Raw genomic sequence first — 25454 nt, forward strand, 5'->3', positions numbered from 1 at the left:
GATCTCCTGACCTCGTGATCCGCCTGTCTCGGCCTCCCAAAGTGCTGGGATTACAGGCTTGAGCCACCGCGCCCGGCCTGTTTTTTTTTGTTTTGTTTTTGTTTTTGTTTTTTTGCGGATCATGAGGTCAGGAAATCGAGACTGTCCTGGCTAACACAGTGAAACCCCGTCTCTACTAAAAATACAAAAAATTAGCCGGGCGTGGTGGCGGGCACCTGTAGGCCCAGCTACTCGGGAGGCTGAGGCAGGAGAATGGCATGAACCCGGGAGGCGGAGCTGGCAGTGAGCCGAGATCGGGCCACTGTACTCCAGCCTGGGCGACAGCGCGAGATTCCGTCTCAAAAAAAAAAGTATTGTTTTTATTTAACATTTTAATAAATCTGTGACAGGAAATTATACATTTGGGTTGTCACTGTTTCTATTCTCATTACAGATGTTTGACTTGTCGTGCTCTCTTCAAACTACGCTCCCTCCCTTCCCCTTTGCACACCCCGCAAATCCTGTGCTTGCTTTGGTGGTAGAATACATCAGTACAGTGGGTACCCTTATCAGGGAACTTTGATTATAGTAATAGCTGTCATTCATTTAACATTTACCATAAGGTAAGCATTGGACTAAGAGCTGTCATCATATTATTTAATCCTCAAAGTAACCCCCTAGGGTAGATGGTATTATCCACATTTTTCAGATAAGGAAACAGGCAAAGATTTCACACATCACACAACTAAAGAGAATTGGAATTGGGTTTCTGGTCAGTCCAACCCTAGTGGTATATCCTTTATCTCTCTTCCAGCAGGATGCCTGAATATAAAAATGTGTTCAGTTTCAGAGTTCAGGCATCCTGTAGGTTCCAGAGTTAGCTCCCCCTGCATTACAGTAGAGGGCTATATGTGGTGTCTTTGTGCAGAAAACTGACATTCCCATGAATGCTTTCCCTTCATTATGCTATTCTCATTACCCCCCACACTTAAATGTAAACATTTTAAATACTGTATTAGATAACACTAATTTATGAAGTAAACATTAAAGAAATATCAATCTAGTCAATTAAGTACCTTAAGAATTATTAATGTGAGCCGGGCGTGGTGGCTCACACCTGTAATCCCAGCACTTTGGGAGGCCAAGGTGGGCAGATCACCTGAGGTCGGGAGTTCAAGACAGGCCTGGCCAACGTGGTGAAACCCTGTCTCCACTAAAAATACAAAAATTCTCTGGGCATGGTGGTGCATGCCTGTAATCCCAGCTACTCGGGAAGCTAAAGTGAGAGAACTGATTGAACCCAGGAGACAGAGGTTGCAGTGAGCTGAGATCATGCCACTGCACCCCAGCCTGGGTGACAGAGTGAGACTCCCATCTCAAAAACAAAAAAAATTATTATTAATCTGTGTGTGTGTGTCATGGCTTGAAAAGAAATCGTTCATGAATTGCCTGTATGCTTTAGCCTCCTCTACTAAGTTACTAAAGTTATTCCCTAGAAGTTTTCAGCTGCTTTTCCAGCTTTGTCTGCTTTTGTCTCTTGCACAACTTGTCAGAAGCTATAAGAATAAAGAACATAAACATTGTGTACCTTTTCACACACATGCAGCATGAATCTCAGTGATTGCCTCTTTCCCATTAGAAGGGATTAATGTTCTCCAGGTAGACAGCCTTCTCATTTCCTTTCCAGTATTCACTTGGTTTTGTAGTCAGTGATTAATTTTTTACAGAGCACTAAGGAAAAGAACTTCTGGCAGCTTCCATAGCCTTGTGGTACTTTTTTTAAATTTAACTTTTAATAGGTAATAAATTCACAAGGAACAGAATTCAACATGGTATTCAGTAAAGAGTCCCCAGCCCTTCCAGCTTTGTTCCCCAGCCACTCAGTTGCCCTTGACAGAGGCAACCAGTGTTACAGGTTCCTGTGTACCCTTCCAGATAGATAATCCAGAAATTGTCTCAGAACATAACCTAAAATGTATTGAAAGGGAGCATAAAAAGATATTTAGATTGGAAGTATAGTATTAGTAATGCCTGACTGGCATTTAGCTCTTGCAGGAAAAGCTTGTAAGACTTTTTTTGAGACAAGGTCTCGCTCTGTTGCCCAGGCTGGAGTACTGCAGTGGCATAATCACAGCTCACTGCAACCTTGACCTCCCAAGCTCAATCAATTCTCCCACCTCAGCCTACCAAGTAGCTGGGACTACAGGCATATGCCACCATGCCTGGCTAATTTTTAAATTTGTTTTTAGAGACCGGGTCTCACGCTGTTGCCCAGGCTGGTCTTGGACTCCTGGGCTCAAGAGATCTGCCCCGCCTAAGCCTCCCAAAGTCCTGGGATTACATGCGTGAGCCACCATGTGTGGCCAAGACTGTTAAAACAGAGACTTGAAAGATATGCTTCTTTGTGGATAAATGGTCATGTACCACATGATGATGATTGAGTAGGCAGCAGACCACATGTACAACAGTGGTCCTCTAAGGTTATATAATAATGTACTTTCACAGTAACTTTTTGATGTTTAGATGTGTTTCAGTGAACAAATACCATTGCATTACAGTTGCCTACAGTATTCAATACAGTGACACACTGTGCAGATTCGTAGCCTATGAGCAACGGCCTATATACTGTGTACCCTAGGTGTGGAATAGGCCTTATACCATCCAGGTTTGTGTACATACACTGATGTTCGCACGATGATGAAATTGCCAAACATTGCTTTCCTCAGATGGTATTCCTGTTAAGTGACCACTGTTAAGCAACTTTAAGACTATACTCTGTATTATGCCTCTTTACCCAACAGGGACAATCAAATTCCAAATATTAGCTACAAGGATATAAGAAACAAAACACAGAAAAAGACAACTTGTAAAATATTTTTGCCAAACTATAATGCATCCTTGCCTAAAATATAAATTATATTCTTTCCACTCCTCAGAGAAGTGGTAAAGTTAGGTGTGTTCTGAGAAAAGAATGCTGAAGAAGATAAAAGGAATAAGGGTACTAAGCAAACTAAAGTGATTTGAATTGTCCAGTCTGTCAGAAAGTATATTACTAAGGTGGCCATAAATGTAGTACAACCAGTAGACCCTAAGGTAAACCCTAATCTCCATTTTCTGGTATTCACACAGTAGTGGGTTATATGTAGGTTCTATCCCTTGCCATTCTCACTCCACCTGAGAATTTAGGTAGCCCCCCCATTGTGTACCATAGCCTTTTGTACATGCCTTTTGTAGTACTTACTACATAGAGGTGAGATTGCCTACTTCCTTTTCTACCTTTCTAGAACATTGTTAGCTTCTTGAGATCAAGAGCTGATTTATCATTGTATCCCTCACATATAGTACAGAGCCTGCACAAAGCTCAATTTTTTTTTAATTAAAGTCTAGAAAGGTAATCTGGAATCCAGGGCTGGTTGGCCCATTAGTTTGACCAAAATCTAGAGTGGCAATTAAAAATAACATTACATCTTGTAGACCAGTGTCAAGACTGGAGATTTTTGTATCTCCTCTTAGCCTGGGTTCTCTCCAAAAAGTAGAGTCTCGTATAAGGACTTGCAAGCAAATGTGTATTTTGGGAAGTTCTCCCAGAGAATAGGAGTGGGTAACTGATTAGTGAAATGGAAAGAGAGCAAGCCAGTACAAGCAGGTGTTCTGAACTGATCACTGCTGTGGTCAGTCGGGCATAATCCTACTGGAACTCACTGATAAGCCATGTGGAATGTACTTCAGGATTGTCTTCCAGAGGGAAGAAAGAGGGGACATTTACCTACCAGCCTCCATCCCTCCACTGGAAAAGTGTTTCCAATAGGGTGTTCACTCCCTTGCGTCTCATGGTTTGCATATGGACAGGTGCCTAGCAGATTCCCAGAGGTGCCGACTCCAAGGGTCAGAATTTTCACAGCAGACAATGAAAGATACAGCTGAGGCAGGGTGCTGTAACTGGGCTGCTCTGGTGAAAGGCAGAGAGGTTGTGCGGTGGGCACAAGAGTTGCTTAATTTAGTCTGCTTCTTGCATCACTCATATCAGTTCGTGTGCTCCATCATCACCGAAGCTTCAAGATGGTGGCCAGCCACACCTCTTCAAAAGATTCAATCAGGGAAGAGGATGGGATTAGCCACAGTCCAGCTGCTACAGCTGGCTGGAAGTTTCATCTGATATTTTCATGATAACTCATCCAAATTCAATCAGGGAAGCTGAGCAACTCTGACTTACAGGATAAGGGAGTTATTCTAGGAATTGGACCTTAAACAATTGAAGGAGAAGCTGGGGAAGTAAGTCCGAAAGGGAGAATAGGATCCAGAGGAGTTACCAGCCAGTCAACCTGAGAAGCCAAGCGCATCCAGCCACCAAAGTGGGACTGCAAAGGGCAAGCTCATGGAGAGTGGCTGTTGTGTCTGGATCTGCAGCCATGTATCTGGGGATGGGCACAGGGCCAGTGTTGGTGAGCAAGGCTGCAGTTGGAAGAGCTGGATGCAGAGCAGAGGAAAAACTAGGGTCCCCTGGCACCTCTGCAACTAGCGGTCACCACATCACAGTGACTGTTAGAGAGTAATAGGCACTGCCTTTTGTCTACCTTCCAGATTTCACACATTTCTCTTGGCCAGCTGTGACTTGGAACCATATAGGGATGGAGATGGTGGGGAAACAATTATCATCATAATGTCCTTCTTCCCTCACCCAAACTAGATTGTCGTCATTCTTTGCCACTACCTCAGCAGGCCTAGGCAGCCTACCAGGTGTGATCCAGACCTTCATCCCAGAGGTATTTGAGCTCTTAGTTTCTTTGTCAGTAGTTGCTACAATCACTAGGTCTCTGTTATCCCTCAGCAAAGAAGCACCGGAAGATGCTGCAGTGAATCCCCTGGGTTCTGAATCAACTGCTATTGTATTGCCACAGACATTGCACCTCGTCCAACACAGTATCCACTTGTACAAGTGTACCTTCAGGACCTGCCAGTGCAGATAGCCAGGTCTTATAATTCTTTGAGTGTCTACACTCTTTCCTCCCAGAACAGGGACTGTATTTTCCCAATCAGACTGTGCTGGGGACATGATCCTCATTATCGGTTTGGAGGTAGTGAGAGAAGGCAGGAACTGATCTTAAAGAGAACAAGCATTATCTTTTCAGGCACCTGCAGGGTCTCCAGATGAAGGAGGCTGCTGCTTTCTAGTAAGGAGTTGGGGGAGCTGCTTCTCCTAGCCCAGAAAATTCAGGTAAATCTTGGGGTTTGATATTCTCAGCTAAGCCACCCAAATATCCCCATTCCAGGTTTCTGTGTCCAAGTGTTCCTACCAGGACCCAGATTTTATCATAGAATACCTGTCGAGGCTTTCTTTCATATCTTCTTAGTAGTTCTGATATCCTTAAAATTAAGTCTTGAGCCTGAATTTTGGCATTCTGCCCTGCAGCTGCAAGAAATAGGGTCTTTTCAGGCACTGACCTGGAAGTCTTCAGACTTTGAAGAATGCCTAGATTTAAGGGTTGGCTAACCTGAACCTGTCATTCTTTGTTCATGGCCTGTAAAGCTGTTAATCCAGCCAGTATCTAGGCCTTATAATCACTAATGTTTCCATTCCATTCAAGTGCCACCATGATTGGTGATCTGATACTTTACCTGCCACATATACCTCATTTTAATCTGCTCCTGGTGTTGTCATGCTACTTATGTACAGGGGTTATCACCATGCCACCTACCAGGAGGAATGGGAGGGGGAAACCTTTTGCCATTCGGTCAGTGAGTAAGGGAGATCTAGAATCGCATTCAAGAACCTTGTTTTCTAGGGCCATTTCTGTTACTAGCTATCTTTGCTGGGTGTCTCCTCCCATTCCTCACAATCCCTGCTGAAAGCACATCCCAAATCAAAGGCTTACATGCAGGTTATTTATTCAGTAAGTATCCCATGAACCATGAATAGGAGTGAGGGGGAGCACTACCGCAGTGGGTCGTTGAGCTGGTCACCACTGCAGACACCTGGGTTTAGACTCCTCTTCAGAATTGTCCTCCTGAGAAATAGTAGAGAGGAGCATTCATCCACCCAGCTCTCAGAATCACAGCATCTAAGGACCGACTGTGCAGAACACTGAGGTGCAGTTTGACTTGTCTTCTCATCCTTATATCTGACACTCAGTTTTTGCTTTGGATTAGGAATTCTTGGTTGCCTTTTAAAAATAGATTTGTATGTATGATGTGATGATAGTGCTGTTTTAGAAAACTTAAACCTTTCAGTAGTGTGCTCTGTATGCACTGGAATCCTGCGTGGAGAGAGACAGGACGAAACTTTTCAGTAATTGGTATGTGAGATGCTGAAGATTTGAACAAAGGTGGTGGTCTAGTGGGAATGGAAGAGAGGCTAATTGAAGGATGTTGTGAAGGACAAATCTGTAGGACACATTGACTGGTTAGACATTGCGGTCAAAGGAGGCCAGAAAGGCAGAGTAGAAATTTAAGATTTCTAGGGTATTGGGTAGACACATTGCTCCCCAGTTTCCAACATAATCCTGAGAACTTCAGATTCTTTCAGCTGACATGAGAAAATAAGACTCACAGGATGTGGGTGTTTTTTTTTTTTGTTTGTTTGTTTTTGAGACAGAGAGTCTTGTTCTGTCTCCCAGGCTGGAGTGCAGTGGTGCGGTCTTGGCTCACTGCAACCTCTGCCTCCCGGGTTCAAGCGATTCTCCTGCCTCAGCCTCCTGAGGTCCTGAGTAGCATTTTTAGTAGAGACAGGGTTTCACCATGTTGGTCAGGCTGGTCTCAAACTCCTGACCTCATGGTCCACCTGCCTCGGCCTCCCAAAGTGCTGGGATTACAGGCGTGAGCCACTGCACCCGCCCACAGGATGTCGTTTTTGTTCTGTTTTGTTTTTTTGAGACAGGGTCTCACTCTGTCATTTAAGCTGGAGTGCAGTGCCATCTCTTGGCTCCCTGCCACCTCTACCTCCCAGGCTTAAGTGATCTCCCACCTTAGCCTCCTGAGTAGTTGGGACTACAGGCATGCACCACTACACCCACCTAATTTTTGTATTTTTTGTAGAGACAGGGTTTCATCATATTGCCCAGGCTGGTCTCGAACTCCTGAGCCCAAATGATCCACCCGTCTTGGCCTCCCATAGTGCTGGGATTTCAGGTGTGAGCCATCGCACCCAGACAGGATGTATTTTAATCTGGCACAGGCTAAGTGAGGACCGAGAATTAGTGATGCAGCTGCCTGAATTTAAAACCTAGTGTCTTTCACTTCCTGCCACACTCACTTCCTTTATTTCTTAATTTCTTTTCCCAGGATTCTGAATCAGTCATATACTGGTTAGTAAGAAAGAATTGAAGCAACTTTTCTCTCAAGCCTGTTTGTACTTCAAGTCTTCTTTCTAACTCTGGTGCCTCCGAAGAGTCACCACGCCAAGTCTAAGGCCAGCCCTCCTCTAAACTTACCGTCTTGTTTTATGTTGCATGGCAAGCTGTAATCTCCCTGTTCCTTTTTCCCTTCCCCATTGCCTGTTTCCTCTTTCCTCTTTCCACCCCAACCTCAGTATGAATCTGGAAGCCGTTTATACATTTCCTGATGGACATGAGCCAGTGGAAAGGTTTCCCACTGGTATTGGTGAAACAAGTAGGGTGGCATTGTAGGAATAATAAGTAAGGGGGAAACAAAGATCCTGACAGTGTATTCAGGAGAACTGTCAACATTGAGGCTTTTTTTTAGTTACCAGAGGAACAAACATGAAGAGGAGAAACAAAAAATGATAATAAAAACAGAAAGTGATCCTATTTAACATGCAGCAATACAGTCATTTGTGTTACTGAATTTCAGATTGATTTGTTAGCTCTTTATGTCTCAGCCTTCAGCCTTGGTCATTCATTCATATTAGTTATGTGACTCAATTTTTTGAGGGAAGGTATTTTTGCTCACATTAAGGATTAGAAAGAAAATATCCTAGTAAAAGAGAATAGAGGAAAGGATTAAATAAGTAGATGATGGATCTGTATAAGCAAAAGAAATTGTAAGAAGTTGACTTTGTACTACCTGCCAACCTCCCAACAGCATCATTGAAAATGTCTGAGTGGAATATATTGGTGCCTTTTATCCATTAAATGTCTTGGCTGCAGGTGGAATTTTTCTTTTACCAGGAAATTGTTAATAAAAGCTTCTTTTTTTTTTTTTTTTTTTTGAGACAGAGTCTCACTCTGTTGCCCAGGCTGGAGTGCAGTGGCGCGATTTTGGCTCACTGCAACCTCTGCCTCCTTGATTCAAGGGATTCTCCTGCCTCAGCCTCCCGAGTAGCTGTGACTACAGACACATGCCACCACACCCAGCTAATTTTTGTATTTTTAGTAGAGACTGGGTTTCGCCATGTTGGCCAGGTTTGTCTCGAACTCCTGAACTCAGGTAATCTACCTGCCTCAGCTTCTTAAAGTGTGGGATTACAGATGCCCACCACCACGCTTGGCTGTTAATAAAAGCTTTTGGCCAGCACAGTGGCTCACGCCTGTAATCCCAGCACTTTGGGAAGCTGAGGCGGGTGGATCACCTGAGGTCAGGAGTTCAAGACCAACCTGGCCAACATGGCAAAATCCTGCCTCTACTAAAAATACAAAAATTAGCTGGGTGTGGTGGCGGGCGCCTGTAATCCCAGCTACTCAGGAGGCTGAGGCAGTAGGGTTGCTTGAACCCGGATAGCTGAGGTTACAGTGAACTGAGATCACACCACTGCACTCCAGTCTGGCAATAAGAGTGAAACTCCATCTCAAAAAATAAAAAAAGTTTTTGAGTTGATCTAAAAATATCTAACTGGTTTATTAATCGACCATTGCTGTGTAAGAAACAACCTGAGAACCTCAGTGATATATCACAATGAACATTTATTTCTCATAAGTTTCTGGGTTAGGTGGGGCATTTCTGCTTCAGTTTGCAGCAACTGGGACCTCTCTCATTGCCACTGTGAGTCAGCAGGGGTGGCTGTGTTCCCAGGGCTGCTCATTCTCCTCCTGGGACCAATAAGCTAGTCACAGTGCGCTCTTCACATGGTAGGAGGTAAGGCCAGCCCCGTTCCCAGAAGAGGAAAGGGACTCTAGACAGAGCCGTACTATTCAAAGCACGTCTACAGTGAGTGAGCTAGGTACAGAAATTAACAGCAAGCATTTAGAAACTTTAAACAATTGCCACAATATTCAAGAGGTGTTTTTGCTGAATTTTACTAAAGTATTGGTCCAGGACACATTGGAAAATTAAAAAGAAAGAAAAAACTGTAGCATGACTCGCGATAGTTTGCAAAGTGCCGAGAGAGAATACATGACATTCTGCTCACTAGAACTGACTCCCTGTACTGCCCATGAGTAAGCATTGTGATCTGCACGTGTGTCATGGGTTTGTGTTAGGATCACTTTTTCACCAAGAGTCTGATCATCTTTGAGTGTGCTGATGGTTTTGGACCTACAGGACTTGTCCATTACTAAGGATGTGGCACCATGTAAAGCCTCCCAGCACCCGCTTGTTGGCCTTTCCCTGCCAGCATCCCTTCTGCCTTGCTGGTATATTTATATTTTCATTCCAATATCGATAACCTTGACAAAGTCTTATTATCATTAATTGAAATCTTCTACCATCAGATTAAAACATTAATTTTGACATTACCAACATTCCCGTTGTTTACCTGTCTTCCTGTTACATTTTTGAGTTAATATTACCATGTTTGGTGTATTTATAAAGTACTTTCTGCTTGTGAGAGAGGTAGTTCTAATTAAGTTCTAATGAGCAGTGATTAGTAAAAGTCCTAAGTTAGGGCTGGGTGCAGTGGCTTACGCCTGTAATCCTAGCACTTTGGGAGGCCGAGGCGGGCGGATCACCTGAGGTCAAGAGTTCAAAACCAGCCTGGCTAGCATAGTGAAACCCCGTCTCTACTGAAATACAAAAAATTATCTGGGCATGATGGTGGGTGCCTGTAATCCCAGCTACTCGGGAGACTGAGATGGGAGAATCACTTGAATCTAGGAGATGATGGTTGCAGCAAGCCAAGATTGCACTACTGCACTCCAGCCTGGGCGGCTGTGCAAAGCTGTGTCTCAAAAAAAAAAAAAAAAAAAAAAAAACAAGTTAGAGGCATAAAAAGCAGGAAGAGGGGGACCTTTTGGGAGGGGAAGGAAGGATATGTTTTGGTAGGACTTGGCTTCTTCCTAGATGTGTAACCTTGGGTGACTTATTTAATCTTCGTGAGCCTTAGTTGTCTCATCTATAAAATGGGGATGATAATGGTAATAATAATATAACCTCCTTTGAGAAGAAGTGCTAAAATTAAATATTCTAAAGCAAGCAATTAGCACAGAGCCTGGTACATATACATAATAAGTTTTCAAGAGTGTTAGTTACTATTATTTGCTTTTAATTATCTACTAGGTGCCAGACACTATAGAATCAGATAAGATGGGGCCTTTACTGAAAAGAAGCTTAATCTGGTGGAAGAGTCAGACAAATATATATAAGAAAGATATAGTAGTATGAGAGTTTTGTGCTGTTATAGACAAACACAGGGTACCAGAGAAACTTTTAGGTAGGAGGAACACCTGACCTAAGGCTTTGAGGAGCAGTATCAAAGTAGGCTCTTAAAAGAGGCAGCATCTAAGCTGAGACTTAAAAGATGCAGAGAAGTTAAGAAAAAGAGTTAGGGGCATTTCAGAAAAGTGGAACAACATACGCAAAGCCTGGAGGTGCAAGCGTTTGGTGGGCTTCTGGGGAATTGGAAGGGACGCAGTATGACTGGGGTGTAGAGTCTGCTCAGGGATGGGCTGGGGAGTAGGCAGGTGCCAGATTATCAAGGGAGATGTAGCTGGGACTTTTTCTTGAAATCATTTGTAGCATGAAGCTATTGAATAATTCGTTAAAGAGGCATATATAATTTACATTTTAAAAGATCATTCTGGCAACAGTACAGAGAGCAGATTAGAAGGGGAAAGACTAGAGGTGGAAATTTTTTTAAAGGCCATTTCAATAATGCAGGGGAAAAGTATCAGGTTCTGAAAAGGAGGTGGTGAAAATTCAGCGGAGATTCTGTGGAGGGGTTGGATTGAAAAGAAGAATGAACAGCATCTGATGACAGATTGGTTATGGGCGTCCAGAGAGAGACCCCATAATAGTACTCAGACCTCTGGCTTTGGTGACTGAAGAGGACCAGATTTCCGAGAGGAAATGAATTGACTTTGGCATTTAAGATGTTTGTGGAAAATCCATGTGAAAGTCAGGTGTGACTGGGAGTCAGCTCAGGCTTGGAGCTATCAACTGGGAAGTCAGGGATCTAATGAGGTGAAGGCCATGGGGCAGGTGATATCACCAGGCAGTGAAAAGAGCTGGGTATTCAGGGTACTCAGCTTAGGTACTCCAGACTGTTTGAACAAATGTAGAGTGTCGAGAGTATGGTGTGATTTAAATCCCATAACAACCCTGTGAGGTAGGAAACAATCTCAGCTTTGCAGATGAGAACATTTCAGACTCTTAAGAGTTAAGTGATTTGCCTAAAGTGATTTTGCTACTGAGTGGCAGAGCTAGGATTTCGAGTCCAATCTGTCTGATTTTAAAGCCCATTTTTTTTTCCTACTGTATCCTGCTTCTTTGTAAACCTCCACAGTTTAAATATTTGTGATCATGTTATCTTTCATTCTTTTTCTTCACCTCTGCCAGTATCCTGGTTTAGTAGGATTGTGACACGTCATTTTAAATAACCAGCTTTTCTCTCATTTCCCCTGCTTTACTCCCAAACACATCTATAAGATTGCCTTTCCTATCAGATTGACTCATCCCACTCAATTCTATTCCAATACCCACTTTAAAACAACAGGCCAACAGAGGTCCTCCACTGGCTACTGAATGAGGTCTGTCCTCCTCAGCTTGGCATTCAAGGCTCAAAGGCTCATCATAAAATGATGACTGTTGAAAACTTTCCCATATTTCCCGCTTCTCATCAGCATATCTTCATGCCTTTGGGTGTCATCTATATGTGGATATAAATGTGGTGGTCTCATTGTGTTCCTTATAGGGATGTTCTTTTAGTGCTTAGAATAAATATATCTTTTACTTACTCTGTTACCATCTTTATAAAAACCGGTTTTGTCTTTGTGATGAAATCAGCTTGGACGTCTTCTGACCTTAGTTCCCTTTCCAGTGTCAGGGTTCTTTATACTCTATCCCTAATGTGATGAGCCAGCCTCTGCTCTGACACTTTCTAGAGGGTTCCTTTTTTTGATGGGAGAAGAGGATGGAAATTCTAATTGTTAGAAATTTCTTATCATTGAGCCAAAATCTCCCTGCTTTTAACATCTGTCTGTTTCCTGGGAGCAACGGATAAATCAGTTATTTCTCCTCTGCCTCATGAAGAGGCATTTAAAGACAGCTCTTATATCTCTCCTCAGGATTCTCTTACATAACCCAAATAATCTCTTGCTTGGAGCTTTTCTCCTGTGATAAGTTGCAAACTCTCTACTATTCCCTTGCCCTCCTGAGACTCTTGCAGTTTGGTCAGTGCTCATCTAAACTGACCCACGGGGCCCAGAACAACACAGCACTCCGCAGAAAGCAGCAACATTAGTCCTTTGATTACAGCTCGATGCTTGTACCTGAAAAGCCTGAGATAGATTCAGATCTATAACACCTATGTCACATTTTGCATTCATTCAGTTAAAAAAAAAACCCAGATATTTTATATAGTTCTAGTTAAGCCAACCATCATCTGCTGTGCAGTTGATTTCTTAAATGTAGAACTAATTCTCCTAGTTATATTTCAACTTCATTTTGATCAGTCTTTTTAGGCAATTATGATTCTGCTATGCAGTGTGGTGTTAACTGTGTTTCCAAGTTTGGGGTTATCTGAAGATTTTGAAACATACTTTCCACATCATTATCCAAGGTGTGTGTGTGTTTGTTTGTTTGTTTGTTTGTTTTTGAGACAGGGTCTCACTCTGTTACCCAGGCTGGAGTGCAGTGGTGTGATCTCAGCTCACTGCAACCTCCACTTCCTGGGTTCAAGCAATTCTCCTGCCTCAGCCTCCCAAGTAGCTGGGATTACAGGTATGTGCCACCATACCCAGCTGATTTTTGTATTTTTAGTAGAGATGGGATTTTACCATGTTGGCCAAGCTGGTCTCAAACTCCTGACCTCAGGTGATCCACCCGCCTCAGCCTCCCAAAGTGCTGGGATTACAGGCGTGAGCCACTGCACTCGGCCCCAAGTTCTTGATAAACATGGCAAAAACCAACTTCCCACTCCATGCATCAAGTTAATCAGTGCTATTTATTAGTGGTTCTGTTAACCACTGTCCTGTCATCCCATCCCCTGTCTCTTCATCTTATCTGCAAAGATCTCATTTGTACATTCAACGCATTTTTATTTAGCACAAGTGCTAGGAATACATTGAAGATAGCAGTCCCTATCTTGTGGTGCTTACAGTTTAGCAGCATCATGAAATATTTTCTAAATATTTTGTGGAAATCAAGTTATGCGGTTATCTATGATATTTCTCCTCATCTGGTACCATATCAGAAAAGGGAATGAAGGATTACTTTTTGTAGACTCCATATTGCTACTCATTATCTTCTGTCACTTGAAAGTGGTATTTACTCCCTTTGTCTTTACACCTTTCATGGTTTCACAAACAGCTTTGAACTTTAGAAGTCTCTGGAGTTCATTTATACCCTTTCTGTATAGCCATATTTTTGGTGGTGTTTGTTTAATTTAATTTTATTTTATTTTGAGACAGAGTCTTGCTTTGTCGCCCAGGCTGGAGTGTAGTGGCACGATTTCGGCTCACTGCAACCTCCACCTCTCGAATTCAAGCGATTCTCCTGCCTCAGCCTCCCTAGTAGCTGGGATTACAGGATGCCTAACTAATTTTTGTATTTTTAGTAGAGACTGGGTTTCACCATGTTGGCCAGACTGGTCTTGAACTCCTAACCTTAGGTGATCTGCCTGCCTTGGCCTCCCAGAGTGCTCAGATTACAAGCGTGAGCCAGTGCACCCGACCTGGTGGTGGTGTTTAAACGCCTGTTTTTGTTTGTTTGTTTGTTTTCACATTATCAGGATTGTTTTTTGTTTTATAGTAAGCTTAATAAAAAATTTCTGTTCAACTTTAGGCATTTTCACTCCCATAATCTTTGTCACTCAGATTTTTACTTATGTTTTATCTTTATGTTTTGAAATGATCTTTCCTGAGGAGGAGAGTTGAATCTCCTTAGGTTTTCTTTTCTTCCTCGAGTTCTTGAAATGCCATAGTTGCTTTCTCCAGGATCCTGGTCCTTTTCACTTCCTTTTTCAAGTTTGCCAGAATTAAGCTCAGATGTATTTTGTCTGTTTTCTGAAGGATTAAACTGTCAACAATGCAAGGTGCTATGTTTTCATACAAAGAGTGGATGTCTGCATAGCCGGCAGCCCACCTACCTTATTCTGAGGTGTGCGTTCTCTCATCAGTCAGGTGGCATCCACATTCTTCCTCTAGCCAGTTTCCACCACTGCAGCCTTTTTGCCTACTCTTCTTTCCCCTTTGGTCTAATGTCTTCCTCTATACTGTCTTACTCACATTGTTGGATTTGCACATAGATGTTTATTATCTTGAACTTGGGAGGATTCTCTGCCTTTTTCTCTAGATCCATCTCTGTAAGGCAGCAGATTTTCTATAGATGCCATAGTCTATTGTTAACCCATCCCACCAAGTTTTGGTGATTTTCATGAGATTTTATTTATCTCCTTGAGTTCTTTTTTGCTGTTGTGACTTTTAAATATAGTGCCTAGCACACTAATGTTCAATAACTAATATTTATGATTAATCTCAAGAAGTATTTGCCTTCTCTTTTAGGCTGTGAGGATATCATTGCTGAGAGCATCTCATTAGATACCTTAATTGCCATCCTCAAGTGGAGTTCTCATCCATATGGCTCTAAATGGGTGCACCGACAAGCTTTACATTTCCTCTGTGAGGAATTTTCCCAGGTCATGACTTCGGATGTTTTTTATGAACTCAGCAAAGACCATCTGCTTACTGCTATCCAGTCTGACTACCTACAGGTAATCATTTAAACACCTCTCAAACTCATTGTCATTCATATGTGCACCAAAAAAATCCGTCTATGCTCTATTACTCTTCCATCTGGGGTAGGGCAGAGGAAGAGAAACAGGCTGTGATCAAACCACACAGGAACTGCCCTCTTCATAGTTGTACAACAAAAGCCTTCTGTCTCACTGGTTCTTCATGTACCCTGCTGCCATGACTCAGCATTGAACAAGCCCAGGTCCCAGCCAAATGCACCAAAAAGAGATTGGGGCAGTAGGCAAGGTCAGAAGCACATCCCAACAGTGATTTTCTTGACTTCTATTAATGTAACTTCTGTATAGTGGTTTCTTACTTTTGGTGGAGCGTCCCATACTTAGATTGTAGACAGTAGCTTCAGCAGCACAAAGTAAAAATAGTGTTCACTTTCTGATCTGCTCAAATGGTTATCAAAACTCAGTGCATGTATTCTTCCAAAGCATGATAATGTTTTCAACTACTTGTTTTTAAGCAGAAGTAGTTTTTAGCAGATTCTTGTGTTCTTGACTTAAATGTCAATTTAATCTGGAAATTTAAATTAATAATAGATTTTATATATTACAGAAAATACTTGCAGGCAAAGTATATTCAAGCTTAACTTTTTTCCATTGGCTGTATGAATTTTATGCTAAAAACTGTATAACTGTTTTAATGCTATTAAAGACATAAACCCATTGAGCCACTTCCTATTTCTTTGTATTTGTACTAGAAAAATGATAAAAATGCTACCGGTTTAGTCAGAAATGCAGTGGAGAGTTAAATAATACACTCAGCATCTGTGCTTTTCCTTTGTTGCTTTGATTGCAGTACAGATGTCATACTTGGGCTTGATTTATGGAGAATCTTTGTTCATTAACCTTGTCTCATTGTCCTAATCAAAACTGGATGCTTTATGTTTGTGTTAGAAGTTGTTAGTTTTCTTAGCTTATTGCTTTAGGAGCTTTGCATTCCTTCTTAGAAAGTATTTTTAAAAAAAAATGGAGAGCAGCCTGGATTTGCTCTAAGATTTTAAATAAAATACAAAGAAATGAGGGATACATTGCCATTTCACAGATTGTGCTTCACCAATTGTGAAGTTATACAGTACAGGTATACAGTATACAGGTATACAGTGTGTACAGGTATACAGTAAAATACCTGTAGAGATTTTAGTTTCTTTTGCAAAAACAAGTTGACTGACTTGTTTTTCCTGTCCCTCCAGGAGTTAGTAGTTATTCTGCCTATACCCTATACTTATACTTTCATTTACTTACCTGTGTTTTCTTCCAAAAGAGAATTTAAGGCAGCTTTGTAGAAACCACATAGTAAGATAAAATAAATTTAAAATAAGAAATGGGTTGCTTGAGCCCAGGAGTACGAGACCAGCCTTGGCAACAGGTAGGACCCCATCTCTACAAAAAATTTTTAAAAAATTAGCCACTTGGGAGGCTGAGTTGGGTGGATCACAAGGTCAGGAGATCGAGAGCATCCTGGCTAACAGGGTGAAACCCCATCTCTACTAAAAATAACAAAAACCAGGTGTTGTAGCAGGTGCCTATAGTCCCAGGTACCCGGGAGACTGAGACAGGAGAATGGCGTGAACCCAGGAGGCGGAGCTTGCAGTGAGCCAAGATCACGCCGCTGCACTCCAGCCTGGGCAACAGCACGAGACTCTATCTCAAAAAAAAAAAAAAAAGAAAGAAAGAAATTAACTGGAACCACACACCTGTAGTCCCAGCTGCTCAGGAGGCTGAGATGGGGAGAATCCCTTGAGCCCAGGAGGTTGAGGCTGCAGAGACCCATGATGGCACTGCTGCACTCCAGCCTGGGCAATAGAGTGCAACTCCATCTCAAAAGGAAAAATTAAAATGAAAAAATAAAATAGGAAGGGAGCAGATTACAGAAAAAGAAGATAGAAATGAAATTTAAAAATGTGTTGGAGCCGAGAGGGAGGTTACTGGATAAAATACATGTAATGCAGTCTTATGTATTTCCTGTCGATGGACCATAGATTTAACACTGAAACTTCAGCCAGTGAAAAGAGTGAAACATGGTAAGTTGCATGCTGTATTTCCCACCTACGAAAAGTCCTTAATGAAATTAACCACTTATCTAATTTCACTAAAATAAATATAAACCATTTTGTTTTACAGGCAAGTGAACAAGATATCCTTAAATATCTGATTAAATGGGGAGAGCATCAGTTGATGAAAAGAATAGCAGATAGAGGTAAGCTCAGAAAATTAGCTTGCGCTAGTTACCTTGTGTAAATTTTTGGTGGTTCTTACGTTCCCAGCTTACAGAAATGCATGCCGCACATTAGTCTTGAAAACTGACACTGTTGCCTGGTGAAAATGGAAGTTTTTACCATAGGCAAAATCCTTTAGTGGACAGGGTATAGTTGATTAAAATAAATATAACAGAAAGTCTTATTTTGCAGCTTTAAAAGGATTCTTTTTATTATTATGTTCTTAGGTGCTTAATAAAACATGTTGACTCATGGAAGTATTAGAATGAAAAATTTAATATAATTTCATATAATGACTAAAGTGTTACAAAAGCATAATGATGAAAATGTGGAATTAGTGTTGATGGTTACACAACAATAAGAGTATAGTAAGAGCCACTGAATGGTATGCTTTAAAATGTTTTAGATAAATTTTGTGTTATGTGAATTTTAACCTCAATTTAAAAACACGAGTACAGGCTGACCTGAGGTCAGGAGTTTGAGACCAGCCTGGCCAACATGGCAGAATCCCGCCTCTACTAAAAATACAAAAATTAGTGGGAAGTGGTGGCACGTGCCTGTACTCCCAGCTACTCGGAGACTGAGGCATGAGAATCACTTGAACCTGGGAGGCAGAGGTTGCAGTGAGCTGAGATTGCACTACTGCACTCCACATGGGTGACAGAGCGAGACTCAAAAAAAAAAAAAAAAGAGTACAAATGAAAAAGCATTCATTGTTTATTTTTAAATGTTGTAGAAAGTAGGCCGGGCGCGGTGGCTCACGCCTGTAATCCCAGCACTTTGGGAGACCGAGGCAGGCGGATCATGAGGTCAGGAGATCGAGACCACAGTGAAACCCTGTCTCTACTAAAAATACAAACCTTAGCCGGGCGCAGTGTTGGGCACCTGTAGTCCCAGCTACTCGGGAGCCTGAGACAGGAGAATGGCGTGAACTCGCAAGGCGGAGCTTGCAGTGAGCCGAGATGGCGCCACTGCACTCCAGCCTGGGTGACAGACAGAGTGAGACTACGTCTCAAAAAAAAAAAAAAAAAAAGTAGGCCAGGCACAGTGGCTCACGCCTGTCATCCCAGCACTTTGGGAGGCCGAGGCGGGCGAATCACGAGGTCAGGAGATCGAGACCATCCTGGCTAACATGGAGAAACCCCGTCTCTACTAAAAATAAAAAAATTAGCCAGGCGTGGTGGCGCATGCCTACCTGGGAAGCTGCTCCCTGGGAAGCTGAGGCAGGAGAATCACTTGAACCCGGGAGGTGGAGGTTATGGTGAGCCGAGATTGCGCCATTACACTCCAGCCTGGGCAACGAGCAAAATTTTGTCTCAAAAAAAAAGAAATGTTGTGGAAGGTAAAAGAGAAATAAATAATACTTCTGAATGACCTCCCAGTGGGGTCACTGCAGAAGAGAAGGAAGCATCATATGTCGGAGGCTGGGCTTTCAGCTTTGGAAATTTATGATTCTACAGCAGTCTTTTGTTTGTGTCTAGGGTTAGCCCACCCACCTGTTCTTCCCTCAGACATCGTTGTGTTCCTTTATGTACTGAACCTAAATTTAAAATTTTTAATTAGAAAAATTAAATACAGATTTCCCTTTTCTATCACCTTTCGCTAGCTTTATTTAGATATAATTTACATATCTTAAAGTTCACTGGTTTAAAGTGTTCAAGTCAGTGGATTTTAGTACATTTACAGAGTTGTTTTGTCACATTTTTAAATATAAAAAATGTTGTGCTAAACCTGCCTTTAAGCCTTTTTATAGTGTTTCTTTAATATCCTACTATCCAAGCTCTAGGGAACAAAAGCAGTCCTTCTATTTTATTTCTCCAATTCTTTTCTGTGGCTGGCAAAAACCTTTAGCAATTCTCAGATTTGATTTTGTTTTATTTTTATTTTTAAAATTGTATTTCAGAGAACAGCAAAGTTATGAATTTTTTTTTTTTTTTTTTTTTTGAGACGCAGTCTTGCTCTGTCTCCCAGGCTGGAGTACAGTGGCACAATCTTGGCTCACTGCAACCTCTGCCTCCCAGGTTCAAGCTATTCTCCTGCCTCAGCCTCTTGAGTAGCTGGGATTATAGGCACATGCCACCACGCACGGCTAATTTTCATTATTTTTACTCGAGACAGAGTTTCGCCATGTTGGCCAGGCTGTTCTCAAACTCCTGACCTCAGATGATCCACCATGCCTGATAAGTTATGAATTTTTTAAAATATGAAAACCATTACAATTGATTTAGAAAGAATTTTAAATGCCAGTATACAATTAGTTCTCATTCGTAGCTTTTATGTTTGTCAACTTACCTAGTCACTCAAATTTATTTGTAACCCCAAAATCAATACTGGTGGTACTTTCATGGTCATTCCTGGACATGCATGAAGTAGCAAAAAGCTTGATCTCCCAACAAGCACATTCCCATCTGAGTTCTAACAAGACAGAGGCACTCTGCCTTCTTGTTTCAGATGTTACCGAGTGCCACATGTTTTACATTTTTGTGTTTTCATGATCTCACTGTTTAAGATGGCCCCCAGGTGTAGTACTGAAGTGCTGTCTAGTGTTCCTGAGAACAAGAAGGCTATGGTGTGCCTTACTGAGACGATACATGGGTTAGATAAGCTTCATTCAGGCGTGAGTTACAGTGCTGTTGGTCATGAGGTTAGTGTTAATGAATCAGCCACATACATTAAATAAAGTATCTTTAAACAGAAACACATACAACAAGGTTCTGCCTTAATCATTTGACAAAAATGTTGTGCCCAGAGGCTCACAGAAACCTAACTCTGTGTTTTCCCTATGAACAAGAGCGCAGTATTCACTGATTCATTGTTTGTGTTGACTTTATAACTACTCGAGATAACAAGAACCGATTGTATATAACTCTGTGTAAATGTTATAGACCATAAGCTTGTTCATTGATGTAAAGTTGGCAATGATGAAATTTCGTTTATGTGGGGCAGATAACAAGCATCCTTAAGCGTTAAATTTTTCCTTAGAAAAATAGTTTCTAGGCAAGGCATGGTGGCTCACGCATGTAATCCCAGCACTTTAGGAGGCCAAGGTAGGTGGATCACGAGGTCAGACGTTCCAGACCAGCCTGGCCAACATGGTGAGACCGCGTCTCTTCTAAAAATACAAAAACTAGCTGGGTGTGGTGGCGAGCGCCTGTAATTCCAGCTACTCAGGAGGCTGAGGCAGGAGAATCGCTTGAACCCGGGAGGTGGAGGTTGCAGTGAGCCGAGATCATGCCACTGCCTTCTAGCCTGGGCAACAGAGCAAGACTCCATCTTAAAAAATAATAATAAAAAAATAAATAAAAGGTAGTTTCCAAACTGGGTTAGGGATGAAAAGGAAGCTAAGTGAGCCAGGCCGTAGCTTTGTTTCAGTCAGTTTTATACAGAAGGATTCTGCCCTTACCTGTCACATATTTGGGGGTTTCATGTAAGATTTTGTATGAAAACAGGATGTCACTACTTTAAGGAAAAAAACATATTTTGAAAAGCAAAATGCCTTAAATAAGTATGAAGCTAAATCATAGCTAGGCAAGGGGAAAAAAAAAAACAATTCTTTTCTACAGAGTTAACAATTTTATTCTGAATGAATCCACGAAAATCTTAGCTTCTCAAAAACAATCTCTCTCTGTGTCACACACACACACACACGATTTAAGGAAAATATCAGTTTTCCTATAGAATATTTGAAAAAAATCCAACATTTATATTCATGAATGATAAAGATCTTATTCTGTGTTATCTTATTCTGTGTTAATTTTTTTAAGAAAAAAATTACAGACCCCTAGATTAAAGACATGATTAAAGATTTCCAAATTATGTAATTTTTCTTCCCACCTCAATATCGTAAGCATACGTATTTCAGATTGTCATTCACTAATGCCCAATGAAGCAATCATTCTCTGCCCTGGACTATGGACATATATTACATGTCAAAGATCAAAGAGTCTACTTTTATGCAGTAATATTCCCATATTATGGAAATTTGGGAGATTTTCATAAGAATCTTAAAACTAAATAAAGCACATTCGGCTTTGCCGCTTCAAACGCCAGGTGATTAACACGTTGTTAAATTACTGTTACACATATGTAGGCTAATGAGCATGCTGATAACCTACGGTGACTGGAAATGGCATATGCCCTGCAGTGACCTTATACTACTAAAAACTGGTCACAAAAGTGAGAAAGCTTTTTAAAAAGCCCTTGATAAAATTAGATTTTAGTAGATTGTCATCTTTTCTCTTTTGAGTTAGGCTATAGAAAGGAATCCTTTATTCTTTATTGCAGAGCAGTGATAAAATAATTTTATTGTACTGTTGATACCATGCTTTTTCTTTATCCAAGAACATCCCTATTAAACATCTTATGAAAGAAAAATAATTGATTTATAACCCTTTTTAAAGCAGAGGCACATAAGTCTATAGAGTGGTACTGTTAGTGTATGTGCTAGAGAACAAAGCAAACCTGTCTCAGAAATTTAGATTTGGTTGGAAACTTCATTTTCTGTCTCGTAGAGCCAAACTTACTGAGTGGCACTGCCCATAGTGTGAACAAAAGAGGTGTAAAAAGACGGGACCTGGACATGGAAGAGCTCAGAGAGATCCTTTCTTCTCTCTTACCTTTTGTGCGAATTGAACACATCTTACCTATAAACAGTGAAGTCTTAAGTGATGCAGTAAGTATTTTTCTCCATGTATTCCTTTCATGAAAAGAAAAATGCCAGGCGTATGTTTTTATTCATTGTAAATAATTTCTAGTACTAACAGAGTATTGTGAAGCTGTAATTCTGTGAGGACAGACAGATGTCTGTTGTGTGCGATGTTGTGTCCCCTGTGTCTGTCACATAGTACAGTTAAAATGTTCGGTGAATGAGAGTCGAGTGGGTAAATAGGTCTTACTCATTCTAGCGCATTATTTCTAGCAGAGTTAATTCCGTCATTTAAGTGTAGATCAAGTAGACCCTTATTCAAAAAGGAAAAGGTAGAATTACCTTTGGAGAGTCTTCAAGAACAGCAATGAATCAGAGAGCAGTGGAGTGGAGGGATGGGCTCAATAGGAAAAGAATGGATGGACCTGAAAATTGATACAGCTCATCTTATTACTTTCATAATTTTTTAAACAGTGAATTTTTTAAAAATTAATAGAATTGGCTGGGTGTAGTGGCTCACTCCTGTAATCCCAGCACTTTGGGAGGCCAAGGCGGGTGGATCACCTGAGGTCAGGAGTTTGAGATCAGCCTCACCAACATGGTGGAACTTCATCTCTACTAAACATACAAAAATTAGCCAGGCGTGGTAGTGTATGCCTATAATCCCAGCTACTTGGGAGACTGAGGCAGGGGAATTTCTTCAACCCGGGAGGTGGAGGTTGCAGTGAGCCGAGATCGAGCCACTACACTCCAGCCTGGGTGACAGAGCGAGACTCCATCTCAGAAAAAAAAAAAAAAAAAATTAATAGAATTGCTTGAATTCGTGGATGGGAAAAATAAATATTATAAATATTAGTTCTTAACACGTTGACTTATCGACTTAATGTAGTGCTTATAAACGTCATAATGGGTTTTTTTTTAACTGCACAGGAACATTATAAAAGTCATCTGGAAAAACAACTCATAAGAAATTTTTATAACTTCTTTTAAAAGGACATAAGAAGGGATAGCATCTAAAACGTAAAACATTTTAAAATGCTAATATTTTATCTGTGATTCTAGCATAGCAGACAAAATAGTGGAGAAAAAAGTCTTAGTTAATGTAAGAATTAAACAGGATGGGCACAGTAGCACTTACTTTTAATCCCAGCACTCTGGGAGGCCAAGGCGGACAGATCACTTGAGCCCAGGAGTTCAACATCAGCCTGGGCAACATGGCAAGACCCCATCTCTACAAAAAAATTTCACAGAAATTAGCCAGGTGCGGTGGTGTGTGACTGTAGTCCCAGCTACTTGGGGGGCTGAGCAGGAGAATCACTTGAGCCCAGGAGGTCAAGGCTGCCATGAGCCATAATCAGCCAACAGAATGAGACCCTGACTCAAGGAAGAAAAGGGGGAAAAAAAAAAAAAACAGAAAACATAATAATAAACGAACTATCACAAGTCAGTGTGGTGCTAGATTAACTGATTAGCAGAAGAAGAAATTCATTGAAAGTTAAACTGTTGTTTCACTGGCACACAAAATTAATCCTTATTAGATTGAAGAATTAAATACTAAATTGAAACATGGAAGAACTAGAAGAAAACAGTATTGTTTTCAAGAAGTATTTATGGGCTACTCTGGGCATACTGCCTATGGGGTAGCCCTGCTTCCACAAGGAGCAGTAATAAAAATAAACTAAAATAAAATTTTAAAAAATATTTGTGGATTCTGATTAGAAAAAAAAAAAATTCAGTCTCACTAATTACACACACACACCAGAGAAAGCAAAATAGAACAGTTACCATTTTTCAGCCGTTGAGGTAGTAGTTATAGTACCACTACACAGCAGAATATTTTGCTCCCCTGAACAGTTGTTATAAAGACTATAGTGGCCAGGCGCAATGGCTCACACCTTTAATCCCAGCACTTTGGAAGACCAAGGTGGATGGATCACCTGAGGTCAGGAGTTCAAGACCAGCCTGGCCATCATAGTGAAACCCTGTCTGTACTAAAAACTACAAAAATTAGCCAGGCATGGTAGCACACTCCGTTAATCCCAGCTGCTCAGGAGGCTGAAGCACAAGAATTGCTTGAACCCAGAGGCAAGCCAAGATTGTGCCACTGCACTCCAGCCTGGGTGACAGAGCAAGATCCCATCAAACAAAAGAAGAAGAAAAAAAGGATGATGCAAAGTATGTATTTTTATGTATTCTCAAATTCAACTATGTAAAACTTGTTTGGTAAAGACTCTGCCAGGTGCCTGTAATCCCAGCACTTTCAGAGGCCAAGACAGGCAGATCACTGGAGTTCAGGAGTTTGAGACCAGCCTGGCCAACATGGTGAAACACTGTCTCTATCAAAAAATACAAAAATTAGCCAGGCATGGTGGCATGCATCTGTAGTCCCAGCTACTTGAGAAGCCGAGATGAGAGAATTGCTTGAGCCCAGGAGGCGGAGGTTGCAGTGAGCTGAGATCTCGCCACTGCCCTCCAGCCTGGGCATCAGAGTGAGACCCTGTCTCAAAAAAATAAAAATGAAAATGAAAAGACTGGAAGGAAATATATCAACATTACAGTTGTAATAAAATTATTGACTTTTTTTTCTCTATTTTCTAAATACTAGATGATGCTGTATTTTACTAGTTAAAAGTGATTTTAACTAATGCAGCTGTTGATTATATTTAACGAGAGTAATATTGGAGAAACAACTTTTGGTTTTGTTTAAAACCTGGTACTCAAATCAAATTGAACCCTGTATGTAGTTTAGAAAAGTATTTTAGAACTTTGGTTATGAAATATATACCTCTGCTCTTAGTTCCGCGGCTAACACATCCTAAGTCCCCAACACAGGTTTGCTAATAATGGCTGTTAACTTTCATGCTTAGTGCTTTCATCTGCGTTGCTTTCATTTAACCCTCACACCACCTTAGGAACTGAAGGTACTTGATACAGATGCTCCTGGCATCAGTCAGGAAACAACAGGGATACCTCATTCACTTAGCTGTGCACTGCCTCACCTCCAGGGCCATACAGGAGCCCTTAAAGTGAAGCCCAGGTAAAGGAGATGTCCATGGTCACATAGCTGTTAAATGCAGGAGTTGAAGTTTGAGCTACATCTGCCTTCCCCAGAGCCTGTGTTGCTAAGCGCTATGCTAGCCTTCCTGTATCCTTGTACTATAGATATAGGCCCATGTCAGTGTTCTCATTTTGTCTTGGGGAGTTGGGTGGGAAATTAATTTGTTCCTAGATGAGTAAAGAAAAAAAAATTGGTTTTCATTAAGAGTTCTGATCTTTAGTCCAACTTACTACATTTTAATTAATGTGTCTCTTGTTTTTTAAAATATTCCTCTATTTAGAGTAAAATGGGAAATTATGGTATCTTTTTATTGCAAATCTTTTAAATATTATTAAAAATTTGAGGTATTTTGCCGGGTGCGGTGGCTCATGCCTGTAATCCCAGCACTTTGGGAGGCCGAGGTGGGCATATCACGAGGTCAAGAGTTCAAGACCAGCCTGACCAACATGGCGAAACCCCGTCTCTACTAAAAATACAAAAAATTAG

At 41.2% G+C, this 25454-nt stretch overlaps 1 protein-coding gene across 3 annotated transcripts in view; it reads left to right on the top strand.

Annotated features, from left to right (window-relative positions):
• Positions 1-25454, top strand: part of BTBD7 (BTB domain containing 7) — a 114615-nt gene that overhangs the window by 71573 nt on the left and 17588 nt on the right. For all 3 annotated transcript variants that reach the window (XM_023205527.3, XM_023205529.2, XM_023205528.2), the window contains 3 exons: positions 14808-15016; positions 17171-17246; positions 21777-21937. In XM_023205527.3, coding sequence (XP_023061295.2) covers positions 14808-15016; positions 17171-17246; positions 21777-21937 — 446 coding nt within the window. The remainder of the gene's footprint in view (positions 1-14807; positions 15017-17170; positions 17247-21776; positions 21938-25454) is intronic.

This window comes from Piliocolobus tephrosceles, chromosome 6, assembly GCF_002776525.5.
Source record: "Piliocolobus tephrosceles isolate RC106 chromosome 6, ASM277652v3, whole genome shotgun sequence".
NCBI classification, from domain to species: Eukaryota; Metazoa; Chordata; class Mammalia; order Primates; family Cercopithecidae; genus Piliocolobus; species Piliocolobus tephrosceles.